General features: G+C 39.5%; 1 protein-coding gene and 1 long non-coding RNA gene across 6 annotated transcripts in view; one reads left to right on the forward strand and one right to left on the reverse strand.

Annotated features, from left to right (window-relative positions):
• The window catches only part of WDR41 (WD repeat domain 41), a 45,082-nt gene extending 26,803 nt beyond the window's left edge, over nucleotides 1–18,279 (reverse strand). For all 5 annotated transcript variants that reach the window (XM_037372609.1, XM_037372610.1, XM_037372608.1 and 2 more), the window contains exons 1-9: nucleotides 18,060–18,279; nucleotides 14,149–14,264; nucleotides 9,765–9,813; nucleotides 7,798–7,929; nucleotides 7,374–7,436; nucleotides 6,751–6,862; nucleotides 5,303–5,365; nucleotides 3,986–4,096; nucleotides 3,084–3,268 (exon numbers count right to left, since the gene is read on the reverse strand). In XM_037372609.1, coding sequence (XP_037228506.1) covers nucleotides 3,084–3,268; nucleotides 3,986–4,096; nucleotides 5,303–5,365; nucleotides 6,751–6,862; nucleotides 7,374–7,436; nucleotides 7,798–7,929; nucleotides 9,765–9,813; nucleotides 14,149–14,264; nucleotides 18,060–18,110 — 882 coding nt within the window. In that variant the 5' untranslated portion in view covers nucleotides 18,111–18,279. The remainder of the gene's footprint in view (nucleotides 1–3,083; nucleotides 3,269–3,985; nucleotides 4,097–5,302; nucleotides 5,366–6,750; nucleotides 6,863–7,373; nucleotides 7,437–7,797; nucleotides 7,930–9,764; nucleotides 9,814–14,148; nucleotides 14,265–18,059) is intronic.
• LOC119140952 lies at nucleotides 4–20,742 on the forward strand. The gene is made up of 3 exons (XR_005101794.1): nucleotides 4–665; nucleotides 19,268–19,272; nucleotides 20,732–20,742. It is a non-coding gene; the product is annotated as an uncharacterized LOC119140952 (long non-coding RNA).
• The last annotated feature ends 6,553 nt before the right edge of the window (nucleotides 20,743–27,295 follow it).

The following is a 27,295-nucleotide window of genomic DNA, read 5'->3' on the forward strand; positions in this document are numbered from 1 at the left end:
AATTCAATGGAACAACTTACAGAAACAGATACTGAAAGATGACCCTGCATGTAATGGATTTCCAGCAGTACTATGATGTCATCTAGCTTGTTTCTGTCCTAGTGTTACTGCTTTATCCCAAACATATAGAATCAGCAAGTTTAGAAAAAATACAAATTTGAGGGAATGAGAGATAACCTTCTATACTCTAAGCAGTTGTTTCATTTCTGTATTTTCATCTTGTACCTTAGAGTCTAAGCAGAAACCAAGGAAACCAACAAATCAACATATTTCTGCAATTAAACATTTATGTTCTTACACTAAAATAATGCTCTGTGTTTTGACAAACTTTTGTTTTATGAAGAAAAAACTGAGAATACAGGAAGCCGTTCTGCATTTTTGCCACTTTTTTTAAATTTAACTGAAGCTGCACAAAGAGGTCTTGCTCAAGCATTTGGGCTCTACTGAGTGTAGAAAAGAAACAACCTCACAGATAGGTATTACACAATACTGTGAAGATCTGGAACCATTTTGCATTCAACACTATTCTTCAAAAAAGCACAGGGATTCCACCTCATAACCATCATGACAGCCCTAAGAAGCCATAAACAGTTTACAGATCATTGGACCTGGACCCTCTTATGACTGACTTGTAATGATTTCAGAGAGGACAAACAAACAATCCTGTGCACATACATACAATAAGTATTTGGTACCAAACAGAGGAGTGCAAAACGCTTCCATTCAGTACATATCTTTGTTTTTGAACATACCCTGTTTAGGTGATGGCATGCTGGATCTTTCACCTGAATGGCCTGCTTCCATCTACACAGCCCAAACATTAATATCTCATAAGCAGTTTACACGACATGCTTGCCAACATTTTGTAAAACTGGTAAACCAGTGTCTTTAACTAAGATTTCCTGTATGTATATTCAACAGTGTTTTGACACTGTTCAAAACACTTTGTCCAGATTTTTTGGCGTTGGGTGGGTTTTTTTGTCTTGTGCACATCTGTGCTGGGAGCTCTAACAGCTCTGAAACTAAGCGCAGATTTCTGATAGCACTCTACCAAATCAAGGAAAAAAAACACTGAGACCATTTTTATTTTCCTAGTTTTGTGTGAGGGTCAGTTCAACAGCCTTCCACATCAGTCTTCCGCTCTTGTATCTCAGCATTTTCTCCCTTACAGTCTCCCACCCTGAAACAGGCTCTTGAGTTTCATATAGTCTTATAGCTCTGCAAAAGATGCTCTTCACTTTTTTTGGTTTTGTTTAAAACACAAGCCCTGGTAAAACCCAGGTCATCTCAAACTCCAAGAAAATAACAGTTGATGAAGCATAAGCTGTACACCAGGGGTCCTCAAAACTTTTTAACCAGGGGGCCGGAGCGTGGATGAAGTGGCAGGCAGTCATCTGCGGCTGCTTGGTTTCCCCCCACAACCCCCGGGGGGGGGCGGGGGTGGTCTATAAATACCAGGGGCCAGATTGAGGACCCTGGGGGGGCCGTATGCAGCCTGCGGGCCGTAGTTTGAGAACCCCTGCTATACACCTATCTTAACTGCCAAGTTAAGTGCGCACACGCACAGATCTGGACAGCAATTGCACTCCTTAGCAGTGTTTCCTAGTATTGCTGAACCTTTACCATCACATTGGTTCCTGAATTCTGCCTACAAGGTCAGTGTCAAACTAGACAAGTGCATCTCTTCTCCAACTACCTAACTACCAAGCCTGCTGACAAACTTCTTAACAGAGAAAACACCAATTTTAGATTTTTTTAACATGAAGAACAGTGTTCTGCTTTTAGATAGCAGGTAACAAAGTAATTAATTATAGGAATACATTTCTCCCATACTTTCTAAGTAGCAACATTAAAATATAGACAGCTCTGCTCTAAAAGCACCTTCTATTTCAGGACATAATGTTAGAACTACCTTTTCTTCCCACCATTCAAAAGTCTCACAGTAAATAAAATTCTGCAGCAATCTGTTTATTTGCAATGGAAGAAAGTCCTCAGCAGCCTCAGATTCCACATGCAATGTTTTTTTAACTACTTCTGAACTTTCCAAAACTCTTTTCCGCTCCCCTTAAAACATATCTTGTGAAGCTTTTAAGCAGGGAATCAAAATGTTTTCAAGTTGAATTATAGAACTGCTCCTGAACAGAACTGGCTTTTTGATCCTTCTAGAACTAAGCAACACAACAAAACCACTGGAAATCCTACCATTAGAAACAATTACAGCTCTTTTCCCCACACCCTTCAATGTTTCTCTCTCCAGCATTTTAGGAACGTTCTCTTCATAGACAGACAAATGCATTGCGTGACTACTTGGCCCTCAGTCTACGTTCAGGCTTTTCCACAGCCTTTATTTTGTTACAGCTCATATCTCTGAATCCATTTCCAGGAGTCCCTTTCTTAATCATTCCCCAGCAATGGACCTACAGGCTCCAAAACCAGAATCCCACTCTACCCTAACTATGAATTCTCCTTTCCCACTAACAGTTGGTAACATTTCACAAATGTAAATGACAACCTGAGGATTTTTAGTGTTTCCTGAACAATAACTGGATTCTGCCTGAGTATTCTGGCCAAGGATTCCTAGATTATCTCCCAAGCATGATTACAGTAGACTGAGGTTTGGACCCATATTTGTGCTCTCTGCAATTGTATATTGGAGTATAGTCCATCTGAACAGAAGCAGCAATATTTATTTACTACTAAGCACAGACATATGCCTATTCTCTAACTCATTTCATAGTACCCTCAGCTATAACTGTTCGAGGCAACGTACTGTGGAAATTGCATTTCTAGAACCATGGAATATGAACATTGTATGCCATCAAAACACACACCTCTTGTTTATTCTTCTCTAGTGGTACTGTAAACAACTAATAGATCTTTGTCAGTCAAGAAGAAATGCTGTTGCGACAGTCCATTATGTTAGTTCCCATACCATCAACATATTCTAACCTTCAGTTTGCTCAATGACCAAAATTTTATATAAAAACTGTTAACTGTATAAAAATAGCTGTGCACATTTTAAAGAAGCCACTCATATTAAAACAAGCAAACTGAAGTAGTTTACTCTGTTTGACGCTTCTTACCTCCTCATCAGATGTTAAGTGTTGAACTGAAGTTTCATTTGGGCTTTGGGATAACTTTATTTCTGGCTGTACATCTGGATGGACAGAGGAGTCCCAGAAGTTGCACTCAGTTACCTGCTTTGTCCAGTCAAGTGCATCCCAGACTATTAACTCACCCACATGAGAACCCGTCACAAAAGTCAAGTCTAGAGGGAAAAAAAACCACACACACAGAGAAATCACATGATATTAAAAAAAAAAATATCCATTTCACACAAAGCTACAACCCTAGAAAGCTAAGGGAGCCCATTTTCAAGTGAAGGTATAGAATGTGTAGTACGTAACTGACTGGACAAAATCCCCTCTCTTTGAGTAAATACTCATTTGATTACCTAGCATAGCTCACATAAGCAAAAGATGAGAGCTCTCTTGTAAAATTAAAACTAGGAAGGAGAACATTCACCAGTCAGTGCACAGTACAGTACAGAAAGGCAAGAAACACCATCAGAAGTACATACAAGTATTTCAAGTTCATTTTTTGCCTGCATATAAAACCCTTCTATTCCTTGGACAAGTACGTGTACAGCAAAGTATGTCTTTGCCATATAGAGAAATACTGATCATGAATTAAACGGAAGAGTTAATGGCAAGATTCAAGTAGCTGCACATGAATATGTTAATCACACACAGAAAGGAACAGATTCAACAATACTTAACACAGGTAGCATATTGGTTTTTTAAGCCCAGTATTGCTTCCTCTTCATAATCAAAAACCTTACTTTTATCTTACATGATGCAGTAAGATACATCTACTAGTTTGGAAGTTCCACTCCAGTTAAAAGTTTGGTCCCAATAAAAGCTCCATAGTTGAAATATCCCACTGGTAACTAACAGAACTAGTAATATTATAAAATTACTCTTACCATTGACACTGACTAACGACAAAATGTTATCCTGATGGTCAACAAGGCGTTTTACTTCACGGACATTCCAACCTTCAGACCCATCAACAGCAGCAATCAACCTAAAAATTACTTCAAAGATAAACTATCTAAATAAGCTTCATCATTGAGAATAAAATGTAGCTATGTTTAAATAAAACACATTGTTTTCAGAAAGACAGAAACTAAAACATATTATAAGTGAGGTAGTATAAGACATGCAATATGACCACTCATAACACCAAAAAAAAAAAAAAAGGGGGGGGGGGAAATAAATTATTTCAGTGTTATTACCAAGGCCCTTACTACAGCAACTATAGGATAAAGTATTTCAGACTAGTAACTCTGAAATTCAAAGAACTGGTCAACACCAGAAGCTGCAGAAAGCAGAAGTGAAAAGTATTAGACATCTTTAAGGATAAGTAAATGAAAAGTGAAACATCTTTTTTAAGGGTTCATCTGACTGATAACTATTATTCAAAAGGATGCAATATTCTCTGGTCAATAATCAAGATTCCCAGGAATTAAGACTATTTTAACCAGTCTTGGAATTTCTTTTATGAGATCTCAAGGGCACTCCAAATGAAATGTACAAAGTGCAGATGGAAGTTCTTTGTATACTGATGTCTAAACACAAGAAGACTATTCTTAATTTCCTCCTGATTCTTTCATCAGAATATCAGATTGCTATTTTTCAGCTGTTTAATCACACTGAGCAAAGTCTGTTGTTTTGCTGATTCAGTGCTCTTTCTCCTGGATTTTTTTCCATATTTTGAAGTTTCAGTAATTTTATAAAAACTCAGTTATTTAAAAGACTCTCCACCAACAGCTAGCTGATGATTTACAGTTTGCATACACAGAAAACCCTGTCTCCACGTAAGCAACAGAACAATCACATTATCTCATTATAGCTTTGGACAGTACAATGAGACTCGCAATCTCTCATAGTCCTGATAGAAGGATAAGGACGCTCTAGAGAAGCTTAGTATCTGAAAGTTCAAATAATGAGTTCCAGACGTTCTCCAGGAGAAATGTAGATCACCACAATCTCATCTGGACAGGTGGAATAACAGTAGTAACAATAACAAAGACTATAGGAAAGTTTTGTCCTGCAGATCTCAACATAGTTCCTGATTGAGATTAGTATTGTCAAATAATGGGAAAAGGAAGAAGGTTGCTAGTCACAGCCTAATACCATTTACTTCTACACAATTACAACAGTGTGTTCTTTACACATCTCTCTGATAAGCAACTGTTATAGAGGAACATGAACATTTAAAAGAAATGCAACATACTCACTTAGCTCTTTGCCAACAGCTGCCGCCACACAATTTTTAGGCAATTCAACCAAAGCACTGATACCTTTGAAAAAATACAGGCAATAAGGGAGAAAAGGATATTCGTTGGCCACGAGACAATCTTCCCTCCACTTATAAGTTGTTATTAAAATAAAAGCGTATCAACTGAAGTGAAAGTGAAATGACACTGGAAGTGAACAGATCACCTCAGATAGAAGTAGACTCAGGAGTTTTGGTCCTGAATCCAGCAGAATTCTGAATGTCAAACTTAAGGTGAAGCTGAGAATCAATAATCTTTTTATTTTAAAATTAAAATATTTTTTATTTTAAAGTTTAAGTTAATATATTTATGTCCTAATGCCGGACAGTATTAAGGACATTGTGGTAATTATTGAGACTATAAACATATGCAGTACCAAAGTTATTGGATACCAATACTACCACAGTATGCATAACACTGAAATACTGTGCAGACCCAGCTGAAGAATAATAGGGTGCAAGATAATATGTCCAGCTTGCTGTTGCTCTGTCTTCATCCTGCACAGAACTCTCCCAGTCTCTGCTGCCACGCCATTAAAGGAAAATTCCCCAAGGAATAAGCAATCTGTCTCTCTCCCCACAAAGGAAGCAAGAGATTAGAAGGGAAGAGAGGGCCTATGCTGCACATCCTGTTGACCCCTTCTACAAAACTTTTAATAGCACCTCGCGCTAAGCACCACAGCACCACTTCCAACCGGTATCTGGCATGATAGTTGAGACTGAACTAGAAGTACTAATATACTCAAAGATTCAGAAGGTTTTGCCTACCACCACTCCATTCTGTAATAAAATTAAATATTGGTTCCAACTTTGAATTTGATTCACAGCTTCATCAGAATATTTGTAAAGTACGGAAATAATATGCAACAGTTTTCTCTGCATAGACAGATAATATAAGTTTATTAATAAAAAAGCATAACTGGCATTCAGATCCGATTATGTTTACTGTATTTCTATCAAAACCTGCATTTTCTACATCAAAAGTACTGATTCTTAATAATAAAAGGAAATCTTTACCGCTCTGCTACTAAAAAGTTTTACTTAGGAAGAATGAAAGGAGAAAAAAAATAATTTACTTAAGAGGAATAAAACTCCCACTTGTTCACAGAGAAAGCCAGTCAAAGGATCTGGTCCACATTACAGCAAACATGAATAAATCAGCACCCTGTCAGTCCAAGCTAGTATACAGTTTCTGAGATTTGGCATATTCTAGAATTCACACAGCATAGGAGATTAAAAGCAGTCTTAATTCTGAAACGATTAAGTATGACATTTAAAAAAATAGAGAGTGGCTCTATACATAATGTTATCATTAGAATTAAAGAGAATTTGCCAAGTTGGTTTTGCATCATTATACAGATCCATTTTACTTGCACTTTAACAGCTATAATGAGTCATTTACATTTTTACCTGCATCAGTAAGATGACTGGTCTTACACAAGAGATCTAATTTTCGGTTCCAAACACATAGATCACTCCCTCCAGACAACCATACATCCAGTCTTTGAAGAACTGTCAAACACTGCAGAACAAAAATCAGATATATGTCCCCTGCAAAAGTTCTACAGGGAATTTCACAGTGAAACGATCATGAGCTTCAGCTAGATAAAGCTGTAAGTACTATGAAATACATTATTAAGGTGTCACTTTCCTGACAAATACAGATTTAATTACATCCTATATGTTACATTTTTCCATCAACAATGCAAAAACAGATTTTTCAGTGATTTTTTTTCTACTATTAGCATTCAAGACCTAGTTTGACTGTAGGTTGCATTTTCCAACACAGTAACAAAACCAAGCCATGAAGTGACCTTTGTTCTACATCTTTTCCAAAAGTAAATTGAGGTATTAAGAGTTCTAAAAACAATTGAATAATTGTGCCCACTTCTCAGCCACTCATAATACACCTGTTCTTAAACCAAACACTGCTGTTCATTTTAACACACCTGCCCATATGGCCCATGAGACATACAAGATAGATTCTTGTATACAACAAAACAACAGACATACCTAGGGTTTCCTCAGCTTACCTTTACAGTAGAATGGAAACATGACACTTTCTGAACTTGTCTGCCACTAGTGCAGTCCCAAATCTGATTTTATTCATTAAGAAAACTGAAAGGTTTTTATATATTACAACTGGTGGGTTTGTAACCACATAACAGATTGGGAAATCAGTATGCAGAGACTCAGTCTTCTAAACCCTGATTGCCTTTTCAGTATTTGGCCAAAATGACATATTAATAAAGGTCTGTTATGGATTCATTTTTGTAGCAAGCACTGCATCTACTTGTGAGCAATAACTAGTAAAATCCTAGTGTAATCCAATTATATATACTAGATATTATCAGCCAATAAATTCAAATAACCTGCAGCCTGTCTCAATACTACCTTTAAAAGTAAAACACACTAGAAGTCCATAGAAATTTGAATCCTTTCCAGATCTAAGGATACAATAACTGTTCTATCAGCTGATGCTGTTAAAATCAAATTTTTTTTTTCTTCAGAAGCATCTGGCGAAGAAAATGGTGCTATAGCTGTAATTTTGTGTGTGTGTCCACGAAGTTCAAAAAGTTTTTCTCCGGTCTGAAAAATAAAAACATGGAAAACTAAGGGTAAAATTTGGAAAATGCCTACTGTACCATAAGACATAGGTACCAAATGACGTTTGAAAGCAAGAACTTCTAAGAGTCTAAAATGTCCCTTTCTAAAGTGTACTTATTTATTACTACCTTTATTACTGTTCAAGATCTTACCTAGAATTAAATAACAGAAGTAATAGTGTAAAAGAGTAGTACATAATAAAAGTTACTCTAAGAGTAAAAAAAAACAATCAACTCTAAAAGCCCTTAGGAGCTAAGTTTTGTATTAAATTAATTTCACTTTTATGCAAATATTGGCCATTCACCCTTTATAACAGATATTACAGCAATTCAGATTTGTTGACAAAACCCTCTCTTGAAAAAGTAGGGGTTTTTTAATGATTAGGAAAACCTGACCTAGAGTTATGGCAAATACATTACTGCCAATTTCCTGACAGCTTTATTAATTACATTATCTATAGCTTTAAGTTGGCAGTTTAGATAACTGCAGCGACTTCTGCTCTGTTTAGATGACAAATCCCTACAAACATGCAAAGGCATACTGGTATTTTAAACTTGCAATTAAAATATAGGGTAGTGTTAACTGTAAACTTCTTTACACACACAGGCTAAGTTTTTAAATTAAAACGACAGAAGATCTGCTTTAACAAAAATGTAATAAAAATCCTACAGAAGTAGAAAACAGAACTCAGTTCCTAAGTTGGCTATCTACATTAGTTTTACCTTCACAAACTGCTCAGAACACACGTGAGTGTATATACTGAGATACATGGTTTCGAATAGTCAAAAGCAATTTCCTTTTCCAAATTACAGAACTATAAAAGGCCTTCAACAACAGCAAGGCACTAACTGAAACTGCGCTAAAGAGAGGAAAAGTTTCAAGTTCCCCCTTCCGTATTTCACACCATCATGAATGCCACAAATTTTTCAGGTTTCTAAAAAAGTTTAGTCTGATTTCTTTCTTCCTTATTTTGAATGTTTGATACTCACAGTTCAGACAGCACAATATGTGTCCCTTTTAGACTTCCTATTGAACAATTCAGCTTGCATACTAGTCCTCCTTAACATAGGTCTAATGCTCTGTAATTTTGTCAATGATAGAAGCACAGAGCAGAAGAGTGCATATCATACTTACAAAATGCTGTTTCCACAATAAACTAACGTCTTACTAAGGTTTTCAAAAGTTACAAGAAAACTTTTATCACAGCAAGCAATTAAGGCCTTGTTTCTGCACTGCCTGAAATGTTTAATTTCTGCTGACTCCCATGTCTTTCCAATACAGTTTTGTGTTAGCTCTCCATTTTGTCTAAGCTCTCCATTTAGTCTAACTGGTTATACTACAAATAGATATTACTAACAGAGCCACTGAAATATATATACTTAAGTTGTAAGTACATAATCTTGGCAGGATTGGGACCTTACTATATATTTGTTGAGTTCCTAGTCAACATTTCAGTGTTTACAGCAAGCAACAAAGGTATTTTAAAAGAATTAAAGCCTCAAGTTCATACACACTTCTGCTTTTCACATCATCGTTTCAGCTCAAATCTCTCTAAAATCAGTCTTCTCAAAACATGCTAAATTTTAAAACTTACTGTTCTCTTGGGTTCATACAACTTTTACTTTCCTAGCTCTCCACTGTAAACTAAGATTTGACAGACTGCCTCCACTTTTCCATTTTCAAACAGTAACTCTGCAGCAATCCTCATTTATTCTGCTTTTTCACTGCTAGACATTTCTAACTCCTCTCCCAACTCCTACGTTCTCCAGAGCACATAAGCCACCATCACTACCACCCAAAAAAAAAAAAAGGCTAACCTGAGCATTCCACAGAAATACAACTCCATCATCTCCTGCAGATGCAAACCTGGGTGGGGGGGGGAAAAAAGCTCTGAAAACTCAATATAGCATAATGTAATGGAAAAGCAGTAAACAGTTATGTAAGAAAAATGTATCAGACTCGGGCTTTAAAGAATAAACACGTATTTGTAAATGCCAATTACAGTTTATAAACTGAAGTCAGTACATTTAAATAGGTGTTTATCAACATATATTTAATATAAGAACAAGTCTTAAGAATTCCAATACATACTATAACAAACAGAATCCCACATTACAGAACCAATTCTATTGTTTAAGAGATCTTACACACCAAATAACTAACTAATGGTGTTTGGTTTTAGAGCTCAAGTCAACTGACTGCAAGACATCCAACAAGTTACGAACCACTTATCTGAGTTCAGCCCAGGAGTAGAGGAGCCCAGTATTAAATCATGATACTTTAAACTGTGACTTAAAATAACTCCCAAAGCAAGTGCAGTTAAGGTGCTAATTTTGATTTCTGCTAAAAATCCAGCTGGAAGGCACACCATATGAGGCAAAAACAGTTTCATGTTGGCGTGTTAATCTCACAGTAACAAAGTCCGACCTAAATTCAATCTTTTTTCCTAGACTAGAGTAAGTATCTAACTATTTGCCTATATTTGCACTTCGGCCCCACCACAGCCACACTGCAGCTGGAACACACATCCCAGCTATTCCCGTAAAGGTATACTGTGAGTTGAGAAAGCCTAGAACAGAACTAAGACCTTATATTTGCAAGAAAAAACTTGGAATTAAGTTTTTTCTTGCAAATATACCTACCTTCTATTTTTTTTCTTTTTTTTTTTTAAGCCTTCACCAAGGGTTAAACAGTTAATATTTATAGAACTAAGATTTGTACTATGTACAAGAAAGTCATGAAGAAGAGAGGTTATGTCACTCCTGATTTTTTTACCAGCTGTGAATGGTTTCACTAGCAATATACATGTCCTTTCTTTTAGACTCTGCCATTACATTTGTGAAACTTGCTAACAGGTAAGTCTTAGCCATAGGGTGTGTGTCCCCTCCCTCCTTCTTCCTCGTGTTTTATTCTACTATAGCAAAAAGTGTAAGTTGTACTTTCTTCTTATCTTTCATTATTTTATATCAAATCAAGATTAGAGCAAAAAACAATTTTACACATACACCTCTGATAACATTAATTCCTTATCTCTATTTGCCTTTTAGCTCTATTACACCTTGTTTTATCACAATGTCAAGAACTTAAAATAGCAACTTCCTCACAATTCAGCCATAACCCTTTAAATTCCAATTCCTTTCTTGAGTAATATTGGAGCTGCCTGCCACTTAAAATCCTGGGAAGAAAACTGATGTTTGAAAGAAGGTATGAGTATAATTCATCAACATGTAAGTTCAACAGAGTGCTATTTTGTGTCCTCCTCATCTTCTAACCAGGATTTCTGTTTAAAAATAAAGGTATATTGTAGAGTCAGTTATCCTACAGTTACATCTTGCTCACCAAGGTGCAGACCCATGGGTCACCTGATTCTTTCCCAGTCATGATCACCATCATTTATAACAGGGGTCCTCAAACTTTTTAAACAGGGGGCTGGTGCATGGTTGGAGTGGCAGGCAGTCATCTGCGGCTGCTTGGTTTCCCCCCCAACCCCTGGTGGGCTGGGGGGGGTAGGGGGGTCTGTAAATACCAGGGGCCAGATTGAGGACCCTGGGGGGCCGTATCCAGCCCGTGGGCCGTAGTTTGAGGACCCCTGGTCTATAACCTTGCCAAGTTCCTGAAGAAGCAAGGAATGGGCAAATGAGCAACAAAAAAAAAAGCTACTCTTAAAATGTTTTACTAACTGTTTAGTTTAAGGTGTCAAATGCTAGAGTATAACATGTAATTTTATTTCAGTCCATTTTCTGGAAAACTCTTGGTGAGGCTTAGCCTTTTTTAGTGATCTTCCAATCAATATAACCCTTAATTCGTGTCCAAAAAGTACAAGAGAGAAGAAGGAAAAAAAAACCAAACAGCTTTCTGTTACATTTATACAGGATTTATTTAGTATCTTAAAAAACCAATCTGAGAAAATTTTCCACTCACTGGTTTTAGCTGAGCCACTGAGAAAACAAGAAAATCCTTCTGCAAAATTCTCAATAAGATGATACTATCTAAAGACCTGAAGCGTGAAACTTGGCTTACAATAGCTGACAAAAAGCACACAATGGAATAGCTATAGAAACTAAATAAAAACATTTCAGAAGCTGAGTAACAATACTAATTTTACTGAAAAGAATCAACTGAAAATATTATCAGCTGCTTAACAGTCCAGAAACTACCTTATTCTTGATAAATAAAACCTTAGAATTACTGTCCAGTGAGGCTATTAAACTCCTCAAACTCTGAGAATATTAATGAGCTAAATAACATACTCCTTACCCATACGCTATTTCATAACCTATCTTCAATGCGGCCATCCAGGCTTTAGTCTTACACTCATCATTAGCTTAATTTCAATAATTTACCTCCTATCATACAATGAAGCCCAAAATGGTGAAAGATTTTTTTGCATCAGGCAGTGTGTACAATCTAAGTATACTCTGGTATTTCTATGAAGACTGATCATATTCATTGCATTATGTGTTTGAGGAAAAATGTACTTTGAGGAAAGGTTATTTTAGTAACTTCTTTGGGAAAAGAAAAGGACTGGAAAAAATCCCATGAGATTCTTCCATTTTTATGAGTCTTCTGGTAGATTACTATAACACAGAAAAATAAATTTTATGGTAATGCACATAATATTTCTAAGATAGATATAGATATATATGAATATGACATTAAGAATGAAAACTGACAAGCTAAAAATTCTCCATGGAGTCTTCTGTGATTTTTTTTTATATCTATATATATATATATATATAGATATACACACATATATACATACACTTACAAAATTATTAGAAGAAAGCATTCTGTGGGCATTCAAATTTGGAAGAGACCACCTGCCTGATCAATGTACCTGGGGAAGGAGAGAACCCTCCTTCACAAAATACCTGCTGCACACTGCAAGGATATAAGCCAAATGCTCACCCATGCAAACATTGTGTAGTGTATTGATAAATATATTAAAAATCCCCTTCTGTGCCTAACCCATAAGAGATATAAATTACTAAACCTCCTTAACAGAGACTCCTGCCTATCACTTATGCTCTTAGTTCTAAAGGTTTTCTAAGTAATTCTCCATATCAGCCAAGAGTCATTACACTTATTACTGACTAAGGGCTTCACAAGCTGGCTTTTAAGACAAATAAGTATTTCCCCTCTTGGAGGATTAAGTTAAATTAGAGAACATGCAAGGCTATTTTGGACAAAGATAGGACAGAAACCTGATCAGAACATAAAACTATCATCATTCATTCTCTCAGTCACACTTCTAAAGTGACAATGGTAAATGTAGTGGTTTCATCTGTGCTTCATAATCAGTTTTACAGTTTTTAGGTAACTCTGTCCTCAGAGTTCACAATGAAGTTGGACCTAGCTACAAGGAACTAAGAACAGAACAGATAAAGATTGTCAGGGAATTATAAAAAAAGTGCATGCAGCTAAACACTGGAAGAAAGAAACAAAGGAACCGTCAGTTTCAAAGAAGGACAGCAAGATGAACAAGATCAAATCAGAGATCTGTAATGCAGACATTAGGCATATGTTGAATTTTACTAAGCAGTCATTCTGAATAAAGGGTGAAAATTTCCAGTTTTGAGAAGTTCAGAAAAAAACTGCATTACCCAAACCTCAACTGAATTAAGCACTACAGTTTCAGAAGAAATTGTAACAAAAGACTGGAAAGCAAGGAACAGCAACATTCAATATTGTTGACAATGTCCCGTTCATTTGCTACAGTGTATCTGTAGGAGACCATTACATTCTTTTGTAAAACCAAAAGGTGAAATAACAGCTGTCTTCAACACAAAAACATACAACACATATATCCACTCAGAACAGGAGGAGACACTACTGCATATTGTCCTGAGAGAAAGTGTGTGTATGCACGTACAGAAGGGAACATTCAACCCAGGAGCAGCCTGAAAAGGAGGGGCTGAATTAGCTAAAGGCATTTCTTTCAAACAAATTAATTTGTACCAAGAAGCATATCTCCATCACCATAATTTTCTCATAAAAGTGTAACTTGCAAAAGAAGCCAAAAGATGTAGTAACATAACATGAAAAGGGAGTGTTCATCCCTTGCCTTTTTTAACTCCAGGCTTTTCCTGCCCTCCCCCATAAAAAAAAAGGAGAGGATTATAAATATTACTACATTTTCATAAATATTCTCTGAAGTATTGCCAAGGATGCTGTGAAACAATTTGAAATGTGATTTCATACCTGCAGTCATCTATTTGCACTAGAAATCGTACTATATCTTGATGACCTCTCAATACAAGGAGCTCCGTGTAAGGATTCTGTATTTGATCTTCACCAATTGTCTGTACAGATGATTTCTAAAATTCATAAAAAAGGAATGACATTTATTTTTTTCTGACATAATTATTTTGATCAGGTCTTTGTAATGTCTAACAGTCTACATATAGACTCACGTTTGAAAGTATTTGAAGTTAAGTTTCTGAAATACCATTTTGTCTTAATGAAAATCATTACAAAAGATAATTTCTTATTATTTGAAGTAAATAATATCTTTCTATAGCATGTATTTAAAATTATAATATAGTATTTTCTGTTTTAACAAAAACATTTTGTACTGCTTTAATCCCTGACACACCAAGATGAAAACCCAGTTTAGTCATAAGCTGTCATGTGGAGCCAGCTGCATGACTCAATGCACCATACATTCAGTTTTTCATTACATTACACCTCTTCTGAAAGGTCTGTGAACCTCTAGTATCTTTCATCTGCCATTCAATTTTAAAATCCTATATAAAGATGATACTTTTAAAATAAATAAGAAAAAATGCTGTTATGTCACATAATATACAAATCATCCATTGGGACTCCATTCACAAAATACCAAAGCAACCCACTTAAACATACAGAATCATCAATCATTTCACAGAACAGCATCTGCAATTACCCCCAACTAGACTATTAATTAAAAGAACAATCAATCACTCAGAGCAAGCAAATCACTAGGCAGGGTCAATAAAATATTGCATAAGACTGCAGTTTCAGAGCAGGACAGTTCTGCTACTCTGAATCATCAATTTGTTTCAACAGAAGACAACTTTTTTGTATTTAAGGTCTTCCACATTCTGAAACAACTAAATAGCTCAGTAGTAGCTCAGAGACAGGACTCTCCTCCTTCAAGACTTACTTTACAGGACAGTCAACATCATCTTACTTCCAGCACTGTCTCATCTTTGAGGACTTCAACAGAACCTACACTGTGAAACAGTAATTACTGAACACTGTGCCAAATGCAGCATACATGACAGGTAATCCTGTGTGAAAGACACAGGTTATCATCAGAAATGTCAACATTTTCCTGCAGGAATAATCAATTATTTTCTATTTCTTCCATATTGGTACTATGATCCTATCCCTCAGAAGTTAAGAATGACAAAGTTAATAAAAAGGGAAAGAAATCTGTGTTTATTTTTAAAATGAAGAGGTTGTCAAAATGCTAGTTCTTGTGATTTTATCTTGGTTTTGTGCTATCTGATGCATTGCATGAAGCAACTGTTCCTCATTTTATGTAATTATGTGAGAATAGCAGTTCCCATTTAAAATAATGCAAGCAGTGTCTGCATGGTTATAATGAAAAGTTGTACAAATATGGAAACTTGGAGTTCAGCTGTCAAAAGTTAATCAAAACATTCCTTAAAAAAAAAAAAAAACAAAAAAAAAAACACCTGAGTTCTAAAAATGCTAAGCAAATCTCAGCATCACTGGATGAGATTAGTAATACTGTAGTCAGCAGACTTCCATTTTTGCTTACCAACAGAAAATACATTCACAAAATAATTATAACACCACTTTGAAAAAGTCAGAATTTGTAACACGAACATCCCAATTATATATTCTGTTGCTGCTCCCTACTCAGTACAAGACAGCATTACTTCTTTTGAACAATGTGTCTAATACTGTTTTTTCTTAAATCTATGAATGCCTGTGAACACTGAAAGGTAGAGTGCTGATGAACTACTATAAACAACAAAATAACAGGTTTTCCCCCAGTACTCACACAACAAGCTATGCTTTCTTCAGATCTTCATTAATATTTACTAGAGTGTTGGGTTACATATCCATTCTTTCTCTGAAGAAATCTATTTTTGTATAAATTATTGATTGAACTCTCTTGTGGCAACACCAAATTTCTAGAAGAGAAAGCTAGATGCTGATGCTAGAGGAATCCATTCCCAACTTGCATGTTTTTATGTAGGACCTGTAAGCGTCACTACAATAATAGTAAAAAAACTGCAAGAGTCATCTCAGCTTCACAACAACTTATAACCCCCAGGATGCGAAGCATTTAAAAGTGTGATTTTCTGAAGCCATTCACCAAAACTATGGATACAAGAGTATACAGACATACATATGTATCACAGAGCATGATAAATTAGCTTATGCAGACCATAATGCTACCGCAGTTGGACTGCTCACATTCCCAGAGCCACCCTGCTTAAGATATACACCATGACATCAACTGGAGAGATTCATGAGCTTAAGTCTAAATGATTTTCAATTCCATAGTAAAAAAAAAGAAGTGGGTAGGGAAAAATTTACATTTAATAACTTTAGGGCAGCTTTGCCAGAGGCTTTCTCTATTCACTCAGTGCAATGTCACTAATACATCTAGTCTTTTCATGACTGGCTGCAGCCATAGCACATGAAACAGCACCTTAAGTCCATACCCCATGCACTACTATGGGCTTCCTTCTCTATTTAGGAAGGGTACAGGAGAGAATTAATGTTATGGAGATGATCTTTAGATTAATCAGTATCACATTATGCAGGGAAAGGGAACAAAAATAGTTTAGGGACTATCTAACCCTTATCAATATTTGTTATTCAGGAAGAAAAACTACCACTATCTTTCAGTAAATCAGTGGTAGCGATGGGAACACAGGTCCTGTGGATCAGGTTTAACCAAGCTACAAATGGCAATGGAAGAACTGTACTAGACCTTGACTCATGCTTTATTAAATCACAATATAACTAAACCATAGCCAGAGTTTAAACTTTGAAGAAGAACACACACCAGCGTAGTTTCCTAGCACATCTTAGAAAGCTGTTGTGTATTTCCCATCTTGCTTTAAAAGCAACTGCACATAAACTGCCAATTATAACTGCAACACAAACAACATTTTGACTGATGACAAAGGTCAGAGGCATTCCCAGACGTCATCATTCTAAATCAGTATAGACTCAAACATCCACCAAAGTAACTACTGCCGTTTGAAAAAAAACATGATATTGTCATGACAGCAGCTGAAAAATAATTACTTCCTCATACGTGTCTAAATCACAAAGCACTGTGTGCAAGGAGCCCAGTGACAGTGTTAACTCTTGTTACACCCAGGCTGGGAATTTCAGTAGGGTCTTAGAGAAAAGAAAATTCCAGCAATCTCTCCCTCAAATCTGGTAAAACTCTTTTTCCCAGTAAGGCAAAGGAAAGGACGTCAGCGTTCTGTGCACCACGTAGGCCTAGTTTATTTTACAGATGAGAAAGTATGGAAAAATGCTACAAGACTACTACAAACTTCAGCCGGGCCACACAAACAATACACTACTGCCCACAATTCACCTTACCGACCCGGCTTGCTAGCAAGCTAAGGAGCACACCCCCCCCGCGGGGAGGGCGGCGCAGGACGCCGGGACGCCCCGACAGAGACGGCTCCCCGTCCCCCAGCGCCTGGGCAGCTCAGCCCAGGGAATCCGCCTCGTGCTTTGGGGGGGTTCCCTCCCCTCCCCTCCCTCTCTTCAGCGAAGCTCGCTACCCCTTCGCACACCCCGAAGGCCTCACAGGCTGCGCGCCAGCCCCGACGGGCCCCTGCTCAGCAGAGCCCGGCGCCGGGCCGCGCTACCACCAGACGGCGGGCACACCCCGACGGGAAGGTCACCGCCCAGCGCCCCCTCCTCCCAGCGCTCCCCCCAAAAAACTCCCCGGGGGGTCCCCTACCGGCGCCGCGCTCCGCCAGAGCGGCTGCCCCCACGAGCAGCCCCGCCAGCGGCCCCGGGCCGAAGGGACAGCGCTCCCCGCCCCGCCCCAGGCTCCTCCGGGCCCCGCCCCCCGCCGCCAGCTGCTCTGCCCGCTTCCGCCACGCCCGCCGCCGCCGTACCTCCGCCAGGCCCTGCGGCTCCCGGCCGCCACCGATCAGCCACCGCAGCATGGGCAGCAGCACCTGTCCGCGCCCCCCTCGCGCCACGGGCGGCTGGTACGGCAGAGGGACCGTCCCTCAGCGCCCGCTGCGCCGGCGGCTCGGCGGGACGGCGCGGCCAGAGCTCCCGCTGCGGGAGCGGCCTGCCGAGGCGAGCTCCGCGGAGACCGGCCCTCCAGGGGGCGGGGCCGAGGCGGGCCTGAGCAATCGATCGCCGAGCGGGGGCCGAGCCGGCGGCGGGACCCGGGGGGCGCCGTGGCGCGAGCCGTGAGGCGGCGCCTCGGGCCGGCCGTGATTTGATGAGGGGGAAATTCTGCGGAATGACTGACAAGCGTGTTAGTTCCGTTTCACAGACAAATAAAGCATTTGGTAGCTTTTTAGTTGCTGTCTTCCAATTTCTGAGGAAATTTACGCTACAACGAAAGAATAATTATTACCGTTTTATCGTGACCATCTTACCTGTTGTCTGAAGCAAGCGACCACCAAAGTTGTCAGTACTTTAAAGACTTCCCATGGCAATGGCAGTTTCCATTCTCCTTCACTGAGCCCCCTTTGGGCCTGCGATGGCCGTGCTGGGGCGAGTACAAACGCTGTACAGACAGGCAGCCCTCAAAGCATGTCAGCGTGGGGCCGGACAGTGGCCTGGACAACACACGGTCCCACTCCTCCTCGGTCCTTGGTGAGTGATCTTGCCAAGTCTTTTGAATTTTAGGTGCACGTGGGGCAAGATCACAAAACCCAACCCAAAAGGCCACACAATGCCCGTTCCTGAGCAGACACAGGTAACAAGGAAACCCCTCACGCGTATAAACATGTCCCACCAGCACTGCGCTGTGCATCTGAATCTCCACATTTCACTTGCCTGGTTGACTGTTGCCCATGCTGTTTCAGGTAATCAGCACCACAGGGTATCATGAGACATTCCTGAGATTTCCCACAGGGCAGGAGGTAATGGTGGTTTGCTAAAACCTGAACTTCTAGTAGTGACGGACCTGTGTGAGAAAGCATAGGGCACACCCTAGGCCTGGGATGGAAGGCCGCTGCAGTGACTTAACTTTGACAAGTATTGGTGGCATGCAACCTGGATATTGCCGTTTGTTAACTACTGTGAATTCTTTGCAGCTTCTCAGCAAACTAAAGTTGAGGACAGCCATAAACCAGTTCTAAAGGAGACGTTTACTCCTAATTTAGCATTACTCCTACTTTTCCATGTTGATTCAATCATGCTACATTCCCAGCTCAGAGGTGCCATTCCTACAGACTAAGGGCACAGCTGGTGGGCTCACTTTGTGCATCCAGATACATCTGCCAGCGTTTCTATGGTAACACTTTGTCATCATCGATCCGGTCTTTGGCAGTGTCCCTAAATAATTTGGTACCTTCTCTAAACTGACAAGTGTTTACTCATTTTGTTGCTTTTCATTTATTGGAAGGTCATGCTACTCACCAGTTGTATGACCTGTAATTCTCAAACACACTATCCACAGTGATATCTACAAAAATGAAAAAGAGGTGGAAGAGTGCTTGCTACACCAGATGCAGGGACAGGGAATGCTGCTTACTTAGGTTAGCAACATGAGTAAGGACCTTACTTCTTCTTTAATGCAGTGAGGAAAATACACTGCTTGACTTTACCTCTCCTTTCCTGTCATACATCCTTACTTTAATATTCCACTCCTTCTATCCTGCTGTATCAAAACTCACACATCTGGAAGAACCAGCATAGAAAAAATGTAGTGTGCTACTATGCCAGAAAGCATCTTTGTAGATAAATACAGAGCTTTGACCTTCATGGCAGCATCTGGAGACTGTAGGTATTGTACTGTAGGTGTTTGTAAAGACCATGCTGGAATGCATTCTTCAAAGCAGGAGCTGACAATGAACCAGGTTCCTACATGGTGAACATGGAGCCTTGCATGACTTTGATGGTGTATTGGGTTTGTGTGGCAAGGTCTTGGTGGCACAGAGGCTTCAGAGATGGCTTCTGTGAGAAAATAGCTGAAGATTTCCCTGTGTGTGACAGAGCCAGTGCCAGCCGGCTCCAAGTCAGACCCACCTCTGGCCAAGGCTGAGCCCATCAGCAACAGTGGTAGCACTTCTGGGATAATATATTTAAGAAAGGGGGAGAAAAACCTGTGTAACTGCAGCCACAGAGAGGAGTGAGACTATGTGAGAGCAACAACTCTGCAGACACCAAGACCATGAAGAAGGAGGGGAAGGAGGTGCTTCGGGCACCACAGTAGAGATTCCCCTGCAGACTGCAGTGAAGACCATGGTGAGGCAGCCTGTGTCCCTGCAGCCCCATGGAGGTTAATGGTGGAGCAGATATCCACCTGCAGGCCATGGAGAACCCCACGCTGGAGCAGACAGATGCACCCAAAGGAAGCTGTGACCCTGTGGAGAGCCCACACTGGAGCACGGTCCTGGCAGAACCACCTGTGGATCCATGGAGATAGAGCAGCCCATGCTGGAGCAGGTTTGCTGGCAGGATTTGTGACTCTGTGGGGGACCCACGCTGGAGCAGTCTGTTCCTAAAGGACTGCACATTACAGTTTCATGTGTAATTCAAGGATTCATGTTGGAGAAATTCATGGAGGATGGTCTCCTGTGGGAGGGTCCCCACACTGGGTCAGGGGAAGAGCGTGAGAAGGAAGGAGCAGCAGAGACAATGTGTTTATGAACTGACTACAACCCCCATTCCCCACCCCCACCAACGCAGGAGGAGGCAGAGAAAATCAGGGCCAAAGTTGAGCCCAGGAAGAGAGGTGGGGAGAAGATGTTTTAAGATTTGATTTTTACTTCACATTACCCTGCTCTGATTTGTTTGGTCACAAATTAATTTCCTTAAGCCAAGTCTGTGTGCCCGTGATGGTAACTGGTGAGTGATCTCTCTGTTCTTACCTTGACCCACAAGTCTTTGCTATATTTTCTCTCCCCTGTCCAGCTGAGGATGGCAGTGACAGCACAGCTTGGTGGGCACCTGGCGTGCAGCAAGGGTCAACCCACCACAGGTGGACTTCAGGAGAATGCCTTTTGTCTTGTTAGACATGACTTAAAAACTCTGCTTCTGAGCATCTTTGAATTCCTTCTTTAAACTAACAACGTGCTCTGCTTCCAGCTTATTTATTCCATTTTGCATTTTTCTACCTCTGTATGTTGTATGAATTTCTATATAATTATTTTTAAAATTCTTGTAATCCTAAAAACCATTTTTGTTATTCCAAACATTTAATATGCTGTACAGTTTCTGGAAGCAGAAACAACTTCTCTTTTTCCAAATTTAGTTTGTACAGGTGCTGCGTTTGTCATGATGTCTAGATAAAGAGTGCAATTCGCCACAGCATTGCAATTGCCAGGCTGAGATGCAGTGTCTTCTGAAATAATGGTTGCTGTCAACCATTGGCCATGGCAAAGTGTTGTGTTAAGGCTCTTAAACAATACGGAAATGATGGGTCAATTTAAGGATAACTCTCACTGCAGGAATTTTGCAGCACATTATGATTACACTTGCAAAAGGAGACTCTCTTCCACAAACATGGCATTTCTTGTCCCCAGGCTTTTGTGGTTGAATGGAGGAATACTTTTTCTTTCTAACTTCTAGCATAACAGCTTCCCTTTTAACTTGCCCCAGTGAGGTGCTGGCCTCTGCTGTAGTGATTAGGCATAGAATCGGTCACTGGGTTACGTCTGTCACTCTTAACTAACATATCTAATATGTCAAATTAATTGTATACCTCCCACCTGACTGCTCTCATTGCATCAACCAAACACATGAACGTAAACTTCTAAAAACCCTGAGTCTTCAGAAATGGCAATTTTAGAGTCACCTTGTTAGGCTGGTGAGATCAGTGTTCCTGTGAGCTTCACATGGTGAAAGCACTGTCCAGCAGTACCATGGGGTTTGCATGCTTAGGATTTGAAACTTTCCTCCAAATGCTGTCACTCTTGTGTCACAGTCATGTATGTCATTCTCATTTTCCCATCATGTTATCCCTGAAGTAATTGTTAATAATAAGAACCTTTTTGCACCGTCATCTGCAGTCCTATTGCTAAACTGCATAATGCGCTTACTATAGGCATCAAGACACTCAAACAAATGGACCAATTTGTTTGCTGCATGAACTTGCATATATGTATGCATATGTATCTGTATGTACATACACATGTACAAACCACACAGGTATAGATCTGTGTAGCTAACATATATGTATGTCAGAATTTAGTTTTATATAAGAGAGAGAAAAGCTGATTAATGCACTGTGTTGCTTTTCTGTTTACAAATTGCTGAAGCCTGTTACAGGTTTCTCAACTTACCCAATTCAAATTTTTCTATAGATTGTCTTCATCGAAGACAGTAGCTAGGAAAAAATAAACAGCTTACAGTAAGTTTTATTTTAAGACATAGATGGAGAGCTTTTTACAAAGAAGGTACTAGAAAATGTTATTTTAAAGGTGACTTCTCTAAATCAGGCTATATAACTTTGAGATATAGTTAGTTGTGATTCAATTTCAAAATCCATGCCTAATCCAGACAATATTTTGCCTTATGTCTAATAAATATATCAGTTGAAAAGCACCTGCAAGGATTTCACATTCTTCCAGGATCAAACACAGTACAAAACAATTTACATATTAAAGAAACAGAGTTAGAAGCAGAGTAGTCCAGCCAACAGATGATATTTCAATGCACAAGCATAAGTTATACTCCTCCATGACCAACGTACATGCCTTAAAAATCTGTTCTGCTGTTCCTTATATTCAATGGTGGCTTAATTCACCCCCTTGGGAAATGGCTAACCTTGCATTCCCCAGGTCAGGTGAGTGATATGAATGCTCAGGCATCCATTATTCCTGCAAAGAAGTTACCCTTTCCAATCTGTGGGCCCTCTCAGAGGTACGTTGTGGCCCTGGGTGATGGGGGTAACACAGATAAGTGTCACTTGCATCATTCTGGTGCTTGAGGCCATGCTGTCTAACCAGCTCACTTAGTGACTGAAAGTGATTAAAAACACTGACAAAAAAAGCAGCCCTGTGGCTCTCATCAGCTCAGAGTCACTGTGGTAGACCTGCAACATGCCACCAGGGCAAACAGAGGGCATTCCTTCAAGGATTTGATGCATTGTGTTACATCATCATCTATCTCACATCTCACCACCAGCATACAGACGTTTAGAAGGGGGCAGGAGGTCATCCAGCAGTACCACCTGAGCACGTTGAGTTCCCCCTCCTGGCTTGAGTCCAGGTTGCTCTAGAGACCTGGGATATTAACTTGATTTAACTGAGCCTGGATCTAAACTCCTTTAGGAACTTGTGAGGGAATGGAAGTTCAACCATGGGTGGTAATTAACTTGACTCTACGTATCCTGAGAGGCGCTCTGCAGCACCAGTCACATGTTGTCTCTGAGAGTGGGAGAAGGGATTGGCTGCTTCCATCAAGAGTTGCTGGAGTGGCCCATGGGCCAAAGAAGTGCATGGATTCAGATTCATAAATGCAAATAAATAATTTTACATTTTATCACATTTTGGAGGCTACAAGAAAAGGCTTTGTCACCTCCTTCCAGTCAATGTCATCAGCTACCCCTGAAGTCACATTAGATATTCGTGTGTTGCCCAGTTATAAGGGATCCCCTTTGCATGCTGTCTTTCTTCATCAAACGATCCATGATGTGGGCAAACACACAGTAACTCTGCCCCTAGAGACAGACATCCTTCATGGTCCACCTTGCCACAAGGGCAGACACATTCCCAAGTCTTTGGTCCTGGAGCAGCTCACTCAACGGAAGGATCCAGCAGTAGGTACATGAGTGCTTTAGGATCTTATGACTGTGATGCAGGTCATCATATAAACTGAGATGGAGTCGGGTAGTGCAGTGCTCCCATCTGCCCCTTGATGGAGAATTTCAAGAGAGTGGGTAGAAGTGGAGAAGGGTACTGCATTGCTCCTGACTGAGGGAAAACTAAATGGTGACTTGATAAAATTCTCAAGGAAATGGGACCACCTCTCTCCCCTTGGCTTTAGATTTAATATCTAAGTGTACAAAACGTGTATGAATTTATCCTGTCTGGTCTGAATTATAAAAGTTCACCAAAAGTGCAGGTGAATACTAATAGTGAGGAGAGGTTACCCACATGTTTCTAACAGCAAGAATTTGGATTAATTTGTAATTTCTGGAAAAGATTTGGGTCAGTTCTCACTTTTGACACACTGGGTTCACAATCTCCTAATTTAAATTCAAGTAAAGACAATACTAATTTAATGGATTAGAAATATGGTTTGTATATTTCCGGTTTTAATGTTTGATTTGCTGCATCACACAGTTTATTTATGCTTGATTGATCACTTTTCTGCTTCCACAAACTGAGGCCTTCTCTGTCATATGGCTGATATAATCTCATGTTTTCTACTATATATTGTAAATATGCTTTCTTTTGTGTATCTTGTGTTTGGTTTACATTTTTTTTTATGAAAAGAAACAGAATATCCTATGTAGAGCCATAATGCTGTGTTTCCCTTGCAAAATAAATTAGTTTGCTTCTTCAGTGCCCATTTCTTGTATTGTACTCTTGCTGAAGGACTAAAGAAGCAGGGGCCATAAAACGGAATAACACCTTCATGACTTCCTAAAAGTCTAGCTGTACTTTGTGGAGAAACTGGAGCAACCTATTTTTTTTTTATCTGATAGTACAAGTCGCAAGCTGCTCTGACCTTAAGTGAAGTGTGATGGCAATAGAAGCCCCCAGGTGGCATTATAACCTTGTTTTTCTGAATCATTTGTTTTCATAAGGATTGGATCTGATTCTTTTGTTTAAAACAAATTTTCTTCACCCTCATGGTAGATTTGAACAAAGAAATTAAAGCTGTACTCTAATCTTTTTCTTTTTTAAAAAAGTTTCTAATTTGTATATGTTTTGGTAATTCAAATGCAGTAGCCTCAAACCAGCTTGAAATCTGATAGATATTTAATGGAATCATGTAAATTATACTCCATTCCAGATATTAAAGTCCATAAGATGATGATGTCCTGCAACAGCTATTTAATAAAAGTTACCGTTCAAATTTTAAAGATCAAAATTACGGTAAAATTAATTACATTTCAACAGCTTTATGAGAAAAGTGTAAATCCAGTTATGACTAATAATTTACAACACATGGGTATTAACTGATGCTGGGTCATGGTTAAATCCAGGCAGAATCTGCTATTATGGCTAAATGAAATCAAAGTGATTCTGGTGGGATATCTGTTTTCTTCCAGGAGTAACATGTAGACCCTTGCAAAGAGCCCATCTTGTATCTCCTAACTTAGGCACCCTGTTTGGCTGCTGAGGGTGCTGATAGTTCATCTTCAGCTCCCTCATTCACCAGAGGAGGAACGACTCCCACAGAGATTGACTCAGACTACCCCAGGTAGCTCTTCATTTGAGTCGCTCCCTGCTGAAGCATTTCTTTCCCTATCAGCCTCATGGTTCAAAGGCTGAGGTCTAGTGTTGCTCTTGTAGTGGTTTTTTCCCCCTTCAGCCATCTCATGCCCAGTTATTACTTTGCTGGTGAACAACTGTGCACTTTCACCCACACTGCATTGAACGTGTGGGAGGAGTCCCCACCAAAAAAACCTCACTGCCTCGTCTCGAATCCCTTCTTCCAACCGTCCTTTGCAACAAAACCCAAAACTTCCTTAGAAACCAGTGGGCTCTTGTGCTGCAAGTTGTCCTTTGCACTGACCAAAACTGTCACCTAATCAAATGCACCATGGGTTGCCCCATCTGCGTCTCCTTTCAGTCTCTTTGATTGTATTTGAATTATAACCTCTTTGAAAGGTGGATCATTTTTGTTTGTATTTGTGCAGCACTCAGACAAATGGAATCTTTATCCCTCTTTAGGATTCCAGTGGGATACAGCAGCACAAATATAGAGTAATCATATTTAATAAAGCAAACAGAGCTAATTTAAATTACTGCTTAAAATACATTGGTATGTAATGGGTCATAAATAAAAAACAACCTACACGCTGCCCTGCATACCTTTCAGAGTGTACTTTAGAGTATCATCAATGACACTTCCTAAAGCAACCAAACCCAAACTGCTGTGTCAGTGTAAAACTGTGGGTAGCCAGGAGACACACAGGGAAAGTTCAAACTTTCATCTGTCCTGTTGTATTTCAGCCCTAAAACTCTCTCAACAGTCTATCTGAAAAGTCACTTCACTATATTTTTAGGGACTAAGCTGTAGTTTGTACTGGTGACTTGCAGGTGGTATCACTGGGCTTTGGACTGGACAAATGAAAAAAAATCTTTGAATTTAAAGGGATTATGAAACAAAGCCATGTATGTTTGTGCACAAAGACTTATAAATAACCCTTTCTAGACTGTTTTACTGTGCATGCGACATACTTCTGTATAGCTGGCCTCCTATTTGTTGATCACTTTTTTTCATCCTGTGTTCTCTAGTGGCATTTAGGTGTAGTTACGGTTAAGTGTTAAGCATGGACGTAATTTTCATAGCCTGTCCTCCTTCACAGTAAGTATGGTCACAGAGTATTCTCTTCTGCCCTAACACAGAAATGATTGAAAGATTCTTTTGCCCTTACAAAAAATTCCTCTTAAGAGGTAAAGTGTAGCAGCTCACAATAAAGTTTTGCACAAGAGGTCCAAAATGGAAAAAGCCTCACTGCCTTAGCTGTAGCGAATACTCTGGTGGCTACAGCACAAGCCTTCAGTGTCTACATCACATTAAGGCACCACAATGAGAGGACGAGTCACTTCTTGGTGTCCTCTGGGGTCTTGCCAAAGAAGTTGTTAAATGTCCTCTACTGTTAATTGTTTAATTCCCTTGGGGTGACACTCAGTTCCTAATCATATGAATACATTGGCAGTGCGATCTGACTGTGCAGCTAATCTATGCAACTGCAATGGTGAGATACTTCTAGTACAGATAGGGGTTTATAAAGGCCAACATACAGGATGATGGCGAGACCTGACTCACTGTGTTACATGCAAGCCTGGTCCTCCAGGCAGAAAACATTAATTCACACCTATATGTGAGCAGGGAGCAGTCAGTTTAACCCCAAGGCTGATCACAAAAGATGACACCAGAAACTCAGCTCAACCAAAGACAAGTGGGAAGGGGAGAACATCTCTTTCTAGTGTGTCATGGAGACACTAGAAGAAGGAAGGTTTTTTGATCAAAAGCAAGGTTGCAG

This window comes from Falco rusticolus, chromosome Z, assembly GCF_015220075.1.
Source record: "Falco rusticolus isolate bFalRus1 chromosome Z, bFalRus1.pri, whole genome shotgun sequence".
Taxonomy (NCBI): domain Eukaryota; kingdom Metazoa; phylum Chordata; class Aves; order Falconiformes; family Falconidae; genus Falco; species Falco rusticolus.